The sequence below is a fragment of the Mandrillus leucophaeus genome, unplaced genomic scaffold (genome assembly GCF_000951045.1).
Source record: "Mandrillus leucophaeus isolate KB7577 unplaced genomic scaffold, Mleu.le_1.0 Scaffold882, whole genome shotgun sequence".
Lineage (NCBI taxonomy): Eukaryota > Metazoa > Chordata > Mammalia > Primates > Cercopithecidae > Mandrillus > Mandrillus leucophaeus.
Window position 1 is genome coordinate 659,283 of NW_012109608.1, and position 13,329 is coordinate 672,611.

The 13,329-nt window shown below is 36.0% G+C and overlaps 1 protein-coding gene across 2 annotated transcripts in view; it reads left to right on the plus strand.

The window, feature by feature from the left end:
- Positions 1 to 13,329, plus strand: part of TTK (TTK protein kinase) — a 39,631-nt gene that overhangs the window by 10,098 nt on the left and 16,204 nt on the right. The window contains exons 10-12 of one of the 2 annotated variants that reach the window (XM_011969330.1): positions 193 to 313; positions 8,013 to 8,161; positions 12,061 to 12,194. In XM_011969330.1, the coding sequence (XP_011824720.1) occupies positions 193 to 313; positions 8,013 to 8,161; positions 12,061 to 12,194 (404 nt within the window). Of the gene's footprint in view, positions 1 to 192; positions 314 to 8,012; positions 8,162 to 12,057; positions 12,195 to 13,329 lie in introns of both variants that reach the window. The other variant, XM_011969329.1, reaches the window with a different exon arrangement.

Here is a 13,329-nt window from a genome sequence, read left to right on the forward strand (position 1 = left end):
GACCCTTCCCATTCCTCTAATTAATAATTCAGGCAATTAACCTTTGCTGGGGGTTTGTGAGTCTACATATAATTATAACAGAAAATTTTACGAGCAATCTATATATAGATAAAACTTTAGTATATTGAACAGTAAGACAAATTAGTAGTACTACTATTTATGGGACTTTATTTGATTTTTTTTTTCATGTAGTCTGTTCAAAATATTCATTGCAAGGAACCTCTGGTATCAGATGAAAAGAGTTCTGAACTTATTACTGATTCAGTAACCCTGAAGAATAAAACTGAATCAAGTCTTCGAGCTAAATTAGAAGGTAAGAGTGACAAAATCAGTAGACTTATATGTTTAGTTAAGAAAACCATTTGATAGCTTGAGAAAGCAGACTAGCCATCCAAGAATTATGATGTGAAACTATGTCTATGTTCTTTTATCTTGAATTTCAGTTCAGTTATATAGGATATAAGAAAAGTATTGAATCCCGTAGCAAAGGAAATTTATTTACCTAAAAGGTGCATAAAAGAAAGAGTGGAGGGAAAATGCAATGGAACTGAGTTATTTTTCTCAGTTGGCTTTCTGAAAGCGATACAGAGCTATTTTTATATGACAACTCTCATCTTTTATCAAGTGTTTGGTTTTCCACTGCATGAGTACTGTGATACATGTTCTAGGGATATGTAAGTTAATAAAACAGTGTCCCAAGTAGGTTGCAGTTCAGTGTGGGAGATACACAGAGATATATAAATATAATGCTGAATAGAATGTAGAGATTGTCATGAGAGCCGCATATATGAAATGCTATGAGAATTCAGAAGAGGGAGAAATTGAGGAACTAATTTGGTTTGGAGAAATAAGGAAATATTTTGTGATGATGGTGAAGTTCGAAGAAACTAATTCGGATTTAAATGGGGGGAAATACTAGAGTATTTCAGATGAAGAGGATAACACAGACAATGAGTAAAATCAGGAACTAGAGACTGTCTAGTTATGCTGCAGACTGTAACATGGGTAGTATGCAAATAGGAAATAAGACTAGGTGGACTTTGAATGCCGTTAGATTTTGTGTTTATTTTTAGAATGCAGGGTACCATTAAAAATATATTTAAACAGATCATAAATAATCATTAATAGGATGATCATTGCCCAGATAGAGGTTGCCAGATTGGATGTATTAATTTTTTATTCATTTTAATAGGACTGAGGAGGAACTTTGGGACCAAGTGAGGCTTGCCTTTGCCAGGGACTTTGCTGAATGCCCAATATCCCAAGAGTGCCTCAGTCTCAGTCAACAGGGACACACACAAAAAACCGTTATTTTGGTTGGGAACAGATTCTTATTCCTAGCGTTTGATGGAAAATGTTTACATTTCGTATTTTCTTGGCATCTATCATAACTGGTATGATTGAGAAAATCATCTTTATCAAATATGCTTGTTAATAGTACTCTCAGTACCTAAGTTAATGTTTTAAATGAATGCTTATTGTCTACACTGTACCAGTAATACTTTATTAATATAATAAAGCATACAGTCAGAAAACTGCCCAAATCACAAGAGTGCTGCACAATGAAATAACACAAGTGAATGCATACTTGTAACCAATAGCCAGATCAAAATTAGAACATTACTAGCACCTCAATAACCTCCTTGCTCCACCTCCTAGTCAAGACCTCTCTCCTTCTAGATGTAATCACTATTCTGATTTCTAACACCACAGAATGAAATAATACAGTGTGTATTCTTGTATTTGCTTACTTGCTATTGTTTATGGAACTCATCCATGTTTTTATGATGTATAGTCTGTTGATTTTTATTGCCATATGCTATTTAATTAGTGTAATAGTATAATTTGTTTATTCACATGTACGTGGATAAGTTTTTTGTCTAATGAATAATGCTGCTAATTAATATTTTGGTGTCTTTTGATTCACATATGTACAAATTTCTATTGAGTGTATTCCAAGAGTGGGATTGTTAGGTCACAGGATATGCGTGTGTTCAGCTTTGGAAGATAGTGCCAAACAGTCTGAAAAGTGGTTGTGCTAACCTTAGACCAACAATTATGTTGCTCCTTCTTCTGTTCTTTGCAATCATTGTATTGTTGGCTTTTAATTTTAGGCATTTTGATGCTATCTAGTGGTATCTATCTCATTGTGGTTTTAATTTGCATTTCGCTTTTCCTTAATGTCTGCTTTTGAACATCGTTTCATGTATTTATTAGCCATGTGGATACTCTCTTTAACATACTGCAACTCTGTCACCCAGGTTGCAGTCTTGCTGATATTTCTATTGGTTTTTCTTTCTTTTTCTCATTGATTGTTAAGAGGTATTTATATGATCTAGATATAAATCGTTAGTTGGAATATGTGTTTGTAAGGGAAAAGGCATAATTATTTTTCTTTCCCTTTTTAGTTTCTTAGTTGAGACACTCTCTTGAAAATATAAGAACGATTAACAATAGAAAAATAAGCAGAAGTTTGTTAACATGTGCTCTATCCATCACCTGGGTGGGTTCAGTTCTGAAGTATTTCTTTCTCTCCAAGCAGTGGATTTGCTTAAATGGTATTTTGAAAAGAGCCATAAATCTTAAATATTGGCAAAACAGAGGAGAGAACAGTTCCAATCTTTAAAAGCAGGAAAATGTGGAAAACTAGTAAAATCTATTTCCAGATTCCTCTGGTGCCTGCTAATGCTTTCTGGGCCAAAAAGGAAGTGTTGTCTCCAGTAAGGAAAGATTTATACCCTGCCATCAGGCAAGATATTTCCATATTTTTTAGATTTATCATTTTAGCTTTCACCTTCTGATTTATAGTTTTCCTAAGTTTAATGTTTACATATGTGTAAGATCAAGTGTCAGGGTTCATTATTTTTCCCTTAATGGATAGCCAAGTGACCTGGCACCATTTATTGAAAAGATCCTCCTCTACCACACTGACCTGTTGTAAATTAGGTGATTCTATGTATGGTGTCTGGCTTTGGATTCTTTTCTGTTCCATATTTATTTTTGCCTTTCTCCTTTTGAGACAGGGCCTTGCTCTGTCACCCAGATTGCAATGCAGTGGTGCGATCACAGCTCATTACAACCTCTGCCTCCTGGGCACAAGTGATTTTTCTACCTCAGCCTCCTGAGTAGCTGGGACTTATAGGCTTCTGCCATCATGCCTGGCTAATTTTTAATTTTTTTGTAGAGATGGGGTCTTGCTATGTTGCCCAGGCTAGTCTCAAACTCCTGAGCTCAAGCAATCTGCCCACCTCAGCTTCCCAAAGTGCTGGGATTATAAGTGTGAGCTGTCATACCAGGCCTAATGCTCTCTTAATAGCTGCACTGTGTCTTGATATCTGTCAGTGTAAATTTTTCAACTTTATTCTTCAAGACTATTTTGGCTATTCCTGGGCTTTGCATTTCCATATAAACACTAGAATCTACCTTTTGGTTACCACTTTAAAAAAAATGGGATTGTGATTGATATTTAACTTGACTTATAAGAAATTTGGGAGAAATTGATGTCTTTACAGTTAAGTTTTACAGCTCAATAACCTAGCATACCTTTTCAGTCATTTAAAGTAATGAGATAACTATTTTCTGTTTAGAGATCTTGTGTATCTTTTGCTAGATTTATTGTTGAATATTTTTTTAATGCTGATCAAATATTCTTGATATTTTTTGATGCTGTGATAATGAATGATATCTTTTTAAAAACCTTTTTCTAGCCTGGGTAACATAGGGAAACCTCGTCTCTACAGTAAAAGTTAGCTGGGTGTGGTGGTATGTACCTGTGGTCCCAGCTACGCAGGAGGCTGAGGTGAGAGGATCATGTGAGCCCAGGAGGTCGAAACTGCAGTGAGCTATGATCACATGATCATGCCACTACACTCCAGCCTGGGTGACAGAAGAAGACCTTGTCTCAAAAAAAAAAAAAAAAACTTTATTGTTAGTTTATAAAAAATATAATTGATTTTTACTTATTCATGCATTGCTAAATTTACTGAGTAATTCTAATAGTTTTCCGTGCATTTTTTGGATTTTTACAGGTACATAGTTATGTTTGAAAATAGTATAGCTGGCCGGGCGTGGTGGCTCACGCCTGTAATCCCAGCACTTTGGGAGAAGGGCGGGCAGATTGCCTGAGGTCAGGAGTTCGAAAGCAGCCTGACCAGCACAGTGAAACGCTGTCTCTACTAAAAATACAAAAAAAAAAAATTAGCTGGGTGTGGTGGTGGCAGGTGCCTGTAATCCCAGCTAATTGGGAAGCTGAGGCAGGAGAATCGCTTGAACCTGGGAGGCGGAAGTTGCAGTGAGCTGAGATCATGCCATTGCACTCCAGCCTGGGCGGCAGAGCGAGACTCCATCTCAAAAAAAGAAAAAGAAAAAGATAAAATAGTGCAGCTTTTTTCCTTTTGAATCCCTTTAACTTTCTTTTCTATGCCTTGTTATAATTGCTATGACCTCCAGTATAACAGTGAATGGAAAGGGATGATAGGTGCCATTCTTGTCTCATTCCTTATTTTAAGGGAGAGCTGTCAATACTTTATCTTTAATATCATTGCTGTAGAGTTTTGTCCCTACTTTTTGTCAAATTGAGTGAGTTCTGTTTTATATCTAGGCTACGAATAATTGTTTTTTTGTGTGTGACTGGGTGTTGAATTTTATCAGGTGTTTTTTCTGCATCTATTTAGTTAATTATATATTTTCCTTCTCTATTCTGTTATTATGGCAAATTACATTGACCTTCAAATGTTAAGCAAACTTTGCATTTAGGAATAAGCCCAATTTGGATATAATTTTTTATCCCTTTTGTATATCAATTGCTAATATTTTGTTTAGGACTTTTGCATCCATTATAATGAAAGGAATGGAATTGTATATTTATAGAATGTTAAATATATTGTTGAGGTGGTTTTGTTTATAGACCTTTGAGAGAATAAATTACAAACTTGCATAAGGTGAAATTTTTATGTTAAACTAGAGGTCTTGTAACTGACTTAAGTCCAGCTGCTTGCTACTCGGAGTCAAAAAAGACGAGAAATGAGGTGTGATGAAAGGAAGGCAATTTTATTTACCAAATGCTAGCAGTTGGAGAATGCCCAGGCTCTTACCTTCAAAAGACTATTCTGCAATTTCTGAAACATGCTTTCCCATATTACAATTTTTTTCTTAATTGGAAATGACCCAGACATCTCATGAGCATCAATTACTTAATTCAGAATAATTTGAAAGTCCACTACAGGCATTTATCTCATTTACATGCCCTGAGCTTTTTCCATTTTTAACAGTATATCTAGATTACTTCTGAAAACTGAGATGTTATACACAGCTAGTCATTATTTAAAGTTGTTTCCCTGTTAACCATTTTTAAAGTCTGAGTAACAGGTGAAAACTTAAGTAAGAACCTAAGTAAATGTATTTTGCCGGCAACTCAGAATATTGAGCTGTTTTCATTGAACCACCAATCTAAATTAAATTAGTCTTATTTGTCGAAAAAAATCACACAAAGATTAGTCTGTTTTTGACTGTGTTTTATAGTCTTATAACCATTATGTTAAACCCTGACATCTTAATATATAGACATAGACAAATATAAAACCATTTGGTCAAAATACTTAGATAAAAATATATGCTGATGATTCTGAAGACATTTTATTTTTATTAATAATTTTAAAATCAATTTAATTTACCAAAGATTCATGTGAACTTGAAAAGCATTAGGACTTACTTAATTTATGAGTGTTTATTTACTTATAAGCCAATTTGGTAGCATGCTAGATTCAACATATACATGTATGTACATATACACATGTCTAAACATGTATACATACAGGCACAAAGATCCAATAGCTTTTACCTCAGAATCTAGCCATAAGATAGCAATACAAACTCACTACTTTATAAAAGATAGCTGATCCAAATTATTTTTCTGATGAAATTGGAACCTGTTCACATGGCTAAACCTTGTTTGCCTTGATAGGTAATCTAAGGAAAGCTGTCAACCAAAATTTGGGTAAAGCAGTCTCTATATGGCAGTTTGGTTTTAAAAACCTCTTTATCCTTTTTTTCCCCTTTTTCTTCAGTTGCAAATGAGTTACTAATGATTCTGTTATAACCGTAACTGGCTGAACTGTATAAGAAAAATAAAAAACCAAACTCTCCAAGTGGTGTTTAAACAGTGAGTTTTATCTCAACTCAAGTAGCATAATAGCACATTCAAAACAGGCAGAAAAGAAAAGATAAAACAGAGAGCTAGCTTTAGAAGACTGTTTAATTTTATAGTTGCAGGTTAACCATTTGAACTCTGAATTTTTCTTACTGTAATTTGCCCATAGTTTTAAAATGTGCACAAAAATGGGATGTACTGTGTAACCAGCTGGAGTCCCAGATAGTCCAGGAAAGAGCTCACATGCTTTCTCCCCTAACAAAGCTTGACAGATACAAGAAATATTCTGGAGTCCAAGAGTATGACAAAAATCAGAGGCCAGGTTGTTGGAAAGCATTTCTCCACTAGCGAGGAGAGGAGCAGCCTATCTTGCTGGGTGGGATGGAGACAGTTTCAAAGCACTCTCGGAGAGAGGGATAATGCTAAACAGAGACACAAACACAGGCAGATCCAATGCAGATGGAGCACTCCAAATCCATCCCCAAAAAGGGGAGACTGGAGATAAGTGCTGAGATCTTTTCTCAAACCCAGACAGCATTGCAGAGTGACCTGCATTGGGTCCAGATGGCAAAGAGGCCCAAATGGCACCACAGATGACCTATACTAGGTCCAGACAACTAGAAAGTGCAGATGGCTAAGACAGAGGATTTCCCAGTACACTCTGGTTGATTTATCCAACCCTTGAATTCCGTTGACTTCCCAGATGCCACTTTCCTTTCACTAACTGAGCGTTACAGCAAAGGGAAGGGAAAGAAAAATCCTTGAGACAAGGGTGGTCTCCCTAGCTGCTGGGAATTCCTTAAGGTCCCAACTGCAGGGTCAGCTAGCTACGAGCAGCTGGCGTTTGCAAGTGGCCCTTGCCTTGGCCGGGTAGCCTGAATGGGTGAGCCTTGGCCTGCTCCCACAGCCAATTGCTCCACTTGTTGGAAACCAGGTGTACAGGCTGAGCCCCTCAAAACACACGGTTCCTCACACAAGGCACCACGTTTGTAACTGACTCAAGTCTGGCTATTCACCACACAGAGGCCAAAAACACGAGAAGTGAGGTGTGGTGAAAGGAAAGCAGTTTATTAATCAAATGCTTGCAGCTGGGGACTGGCCAGGCTCATGCCCTCAAAAGACCATTTCAACTTTTTGGGCTGAGTGAAGGGGTTTGGGAAAGAAAAGGTGTGGGAGAGATGTGGGAGTGGTGCAGGTCTGAATGTCTTGTTCTGATGGTTATATTGAGTCGTCGCCCATCTGGAGGTAAGGTTTGTGTCATCCTGACTTCACTGGGTACTGCTAGGCTAACTGATGGAAACTGCCCTAAGCAAGAGGAGTCTGCAGCTCCATCTCTGCTTGGTTCGTTTCAAAACTGGCCCCTGAAATTTCTAAGCAAGTACATGATTAGATAAGTGAACACTGTTCCTGGAAGTGCCTGGTGGGAAAGGGAGAAACTAAAGAGTTTGAAAGTATGCTTTGAGACTGAAAGCAAAAAGGAAAAAAAAAGGTTCTAAAATGCATTTTGAGACTTGGATACTCGGTCCATGAAAAGTGAATTAGCTTCTCTTTTAGTAAGACTTTATAACATCTGTATGTTTTTACATTTTTACTTATTTATTGGTAAAGAAGCATTTAAATGTGGCAGGGTCTCTGACAAAGTTCTTAGTAACAATTTAGGAAGATGACTATAGTGCAACTTTGTGAAATTGACTTGCTAAAAGCAAATTGTTAAGTAGCTGGCTTAAAGCTTTCAGTTTCTCTCCCTCCTTGATTGTTTTTAAGAACTAAATACTAATATAGTTTATAACATGTTCTATTGTTTAGGCTTAGTTTATTATGATCAAATATTCTTGCTTTTTAATGACAACAAATACAATTTCAGAAACTAAAGAGTACCAAGAACCAGAGGTTCCAGAGAGTAACCAGAAACAGTGGCAATCTAAGAGAAAGTCAGCATGTATTAACCAGAATCCTGTTGCATCTTCAAATCAGTGGCAGATTCCAGAGTTAGCCCGAAAGGTTAATATAGAGGTAACTTTTCCACTACAGTACAACATTGCATTTTTGTTCATAATGCATTTCTGAAGTTTGATGATCATATTAAATGTTTTCTTTTATTAAATATATATGAAATTTAGTAGAATAGTTTATTTAAAGGTTTTTTTTTTTTATCATTTATAAAATGGTGTTCAGTAGCAGTCATACATTCAGTAAGTCAGGCTAAATTATTTTCTATCTTCAATAGTATTTCTAGATTGCCAATAGACTGGTGCTATGGGCCAAATCTAGTTCTTAGCCTGATTGTGTAAAGATTTATTGGAACACTGACACACTGATCCGTTTAATGTCTATGGCTGCTTTTGCATTATAAGAGCAGAGTTGATTAGTTGTATTAGAGACCACCTGGCCTGCAAAGTTTAAAATGTTTACTATCTGGTCCTTTGCAGAAAACTGTGTGCTGATCTCTGAACTAGCACAGTGCTGTCCCAAGCGCTTAACAGTTTCCTATGGTCATACTCATTGATAAAAATAGAAAAATAGAAAAATACAGCCTAGACACTGTACATGAATTTGTAACATACTGAATGATCATTCCTGGTGGCTTTTCAGAAGGAATGATCAAGTAGGATACTAGAGAGCTATAGCTGCAGTTCATGGCCATAGTTTCCTTACCATTTCTTTTCAGTGACTTGTAGTAAATACAGTAAAGGCTTTGTTAATTCAGTGGTTCTCAAACATTTGGTCTTTTATACTCTTAATTATCAATGCTCCTAAAGAGCTTTTGTTTATGTTGATTATATTTATCTCTATTTACTATATTAGGATGTAAAACCAAGAAATTTTAAAAATGTTTATTAATTAATTAAAAATAAGTGAGGGCTGGGCACAGTGGCTCATGCCTGTAATCCCAGCACTTTGGGAGGCCAAGGCGGGTGGATCACCAGGTCAGGAGATCAAGATCATCCTTGCTAACACGGTGAAACCCTGTATCTACTAAAAATACAAAGAATTAGCCAGGCGTCATGGTGGGTGCCTGTAGTCCCAGCATACTCGGGAGGCTGAGGCAGGAGAATGGCTTGAACCCGGGAGGCAGAGCTTGCAGTGAGCAGAGATCGTGCCACTGTACTCCAGCCTAGGCGACAGAGCGAGACTCCATCTCAAAAAAAAAACAAAAATTACTGATAAACTCATGTGAATATAAATGCATTATTATGAAAAATATGTATTTTCTGAAACAAAAGAACTACAGTGAGAAGAGTAGCATTGTTTTACAGTTTTTGCAAATCTAACATTTGGCTTAACAGAAGACTGGATTCTTATGTCTGCTTTTGCATTCAATGTATTTCATTATTACATGTCATACAGTCTCTAGAAAACTCCTGTATATATTCATGAGAAAATAAAAGTGAGAAAGGTAAATATTGTCATAGTAAGATCTGTAAGTAGTAGATATAGATAACAAATGCCGGATGATAAGGATCCTGACAGGTTGAGTCATAGATTGTATCAAACAAGCATCTCCTCTTTTTTTTCTATTTGGAAACTGTACACTAATAGGATTGTAAGGGAACTGAAGACTGTATGGATCATTAAAGAAATGCAAATCAAAACCATAATTAGATACTACTTCACACCCACTAGGATGGCTTTAATTAAAGAGACAATAACAAGTGTTGGTGAGGATGTGGAGAATTTTAGAAGTTTCATATGCTGCTAGTGGAAATGTAAAATGGTGCAGTCATTTTGGATAACAGTCTGGGAGTTCTTCAAAAGGTTAAACATAGCTTTATATGATCCAGTAATTCCACTCCTAGGTTTGTAGTTAAGAGAACTGAAAATATACATCCACACAAATATGTGTACATAAATATTCATAGTAGCATTTTCATAATTGCCAAAAAGTGGAAATAACAAAATATCCAACCAATGAATGGATAAACAAAATGTGGTACATCCATACAATGGAATATTAATCAACAATAAACAGTAATGAAGTACTAGTACATGTTACAACATAAGTTAACATTTACAATATGCTAAGTGAAAGAAGCTCACCACAAAAGCCCATATATTTAATGATCCCATTTAGATAAAATCATCAGAATAGGCAGATCCATAGAGGTGGAAAGTAGATTAGTGGTTGCCAGGGGCCGGGAGCAGTGGGGAGTGGGGAATGATTACTAATGGGTATGAGGTTTCTTTTTAGAAGATGAAAATATTCTAAAATTGGATAGTGGTGATGGTTGCACAGCTGTGAACCATTGCACAACTAAAAACCATTGGATAGTACACATAAAAAGAAAAAGTATAAAATCGAGGCAGTTTCTTGTGGATACAGCTTGTCCAGCAGTCCCTTCAAGGGAGGAATGTTTTTGTCTCACATCTCACTTACCAAATGGCTATGTGCTCTCTGTTCTGTGTCCAGACCATTTCTTCCTCTTTCTTGTAAAGGCCTGTTCTTTTGATGCTTTTGACTTACTCTCAATCTCTGAAAGTCCTGGTGACTCCCCATCATTCCTTGAAGATATTAGGCTCTGGATCAACCAGATCCCAACAACTGTCACTGTTTTTGTTGGCTTCTACACTCCTGTGTATTACCAGTCCTACAGCTGGCCTTCATTTTTCTAACTTCTTCCTATCTCATGACCATTTCCTTAATTTTACTTTAGCCACCCACTCCTTATATCCTCAATTCTGACCTCTAAAATCGCAAATGCAGACATTCCACTCTATGAGCATGATCTCTTTCATTTTCCTTGTTCATTAATCTTACTACAGCAGTTCCTCAGTAACATCTTTACCACTAATCCTAAAATATGTGCATGCTTGCACGTAAGCATAGACACACGAAGTATTAAATAAGAGGGAAAATTTTTCCTGGAAAAAAAATTCTTGGCCAAGACTGAAATGTAGAAAGTAGGATAGATTTAGCCACTGTAATTCTCAAGTGCATAATGAGGACCAGTGTGTTGAAATTATACTAGATAAACCAATTTAATCCAATTTATTTGCAAATATTTTCTAATAACTAAAGCTGTCCCAAAATTGAAGTGAACCTCTGTAGACTAGTGATGCTTAGTTACTAAAAGTATTCAAGCAAAACTTGGTTCTCTATTTAATTGAGATGTGCTACAGCAGGGGTTATAGCAAACTTTCTATAAAGGGGTTATCAGGCTTTGCAGGCTAGAAGGACTCTGTTGTAACTTTTCACCTCTGCTATTAGAGCATGAAAATAAAAGCGATAGACAGTATGTAAACAAATTGGCATAGCCATGTTCTAATAAAACTTTGTTTACAAAAATAGGCAGGCAGCAGGCCACATTCAGCCTGAGCCTGTAGGCTGTAATTTGCTGATCTCTGCTACAGCGAATGTTCTTTCATCATTGGTGTTTGTACGGGATGAATCCTACAGGTTCTTTTTTTTACAATGCTTTTGGAAAAAGAATTTCTGCAGGTTCTGTCTCTTCTTATGGCAGACACAATATAGGCATTTGTCGTTCCACGTTTTGCTAAGTAATTAGTATTCTGCCGCATTTGAGGAGAAGGGAATAGAGTTTTATTGATTAAAGAAAGGCTGATTTTCAGCAACACAGACTACTATTTTAGATTATAAGAATTTAATACCTGTTACAATAGCTCTGATAGAGGAGAATGTTAAATTCTGTTTTAAACAATTTTGTGTGCCTTCCCTGTACTTGCCATCAGTTTGAGCAGAATGTACTAGGCTTAAGAATTTGGAGTAAAATAACTACACTAAAAAATTTATTGAGAGTCTAAAATGTATATTTATATGCCTACCCCTTTTAGTATGTTTTTGTATATCATATGTTATTGTTTTATGTTAAAAGTTGTAATATTTGTAAAAACTAGTGAACAGGCAACTAATTTAAAAACTCTAAATCATAGTGTTCCTTATTTTGTTTTAGCAGAAACACACCACTTTTGAGCAACCTGTCTTTTCAGTTTCAAAACAGTCACCGCCAATGTCAGCATCTAAATGGTTTGACCCAAAATCTATTTGTAAGACACCAAGCAGCAATACCTTGGATGATTACATGAGCTGGTAATTACTTTTGGCCCCTTGCTTGATTGGCAGGGTGATATGATAGAATTAACATGGGCTTCTGGGCCAAATAAATATGGGATTAAATCCTGCTCTTTTACTTTAAAGACTTTCCAACTTCATATTATTTTCTCAGCATCATTGTTTTCATCTATAAAATGGAAAGGGGAAAGTGGTTGCAAAAATACATATCTTTAAGGATTGTTGTGAATGTAGTTTCTGTCATATTGTAATCTGTACCTACAACCTATAAATATTCTAAGGATGTAAAACGTCTTGATAATCATGTATTGCCATGCAGATGTCTCTCTATTGAGAGAGAGATTTTAAAGGTTAGTATTCTTAGAGCGGATAAAGAGTAGATGAATTTTTTCACGTGAGTGGTGGTAATTGGAAAGTGATAGCTTCTGGAAGAGATTGGTTGCTACAGTTCATGTAGTTCTGGGGATATTCAAGGGTGTAGTACTTGAGTGGATAGGAATGATGGATAAGTGAAGAAGTTGGATGATGAGTGTGCTGACAGGGAACGCAAGGGATACTACAAAAAAAAATGAATGACATTTCAGAGAAAGGAAATAAAGGGGTGTGGTACATTACAACCATCAACCAGTGGCTATATCTTTAATGTCTTGGGGGATAGCTTAAATCCATGTCATCTTTTACGTTTCATTTTCATAATGTAATTCTTGATCTTAATTAGAACTGGCCTTAAAGATTTTATAACCCAGCCTCTTACCTACTTAATATAGTTTTACTATATATTGCCTCGTTTTATTATATGTAGAATATTTTAAAGAATGATTGCTAACTAAAATAGCAATAATAGATATTTCTTGTGACATTAAGTTAATTATTGTTAACAAATATTTGTGGAGCTCTTTCGTGCCAAGCATTGTTCTAGGTGTTGAGGATATATTAATAGCAAACAAGGCAAACAAAGCACAAATGTATGCTGGACAGATTTAAGCTCAAAGGCCAAACTCCTCTGACGTAACTGGCTTTCTGATGTTTCTAGCAAGCCATTATAGAACAATACTGTTTAAAAAAACACTCAAAATCTGTGACCGGCCGTAAGCTGACGTTTGCTAAATTCGTATAAAATAACTCTAACTACTTCGTATTTTAAATGCCATCT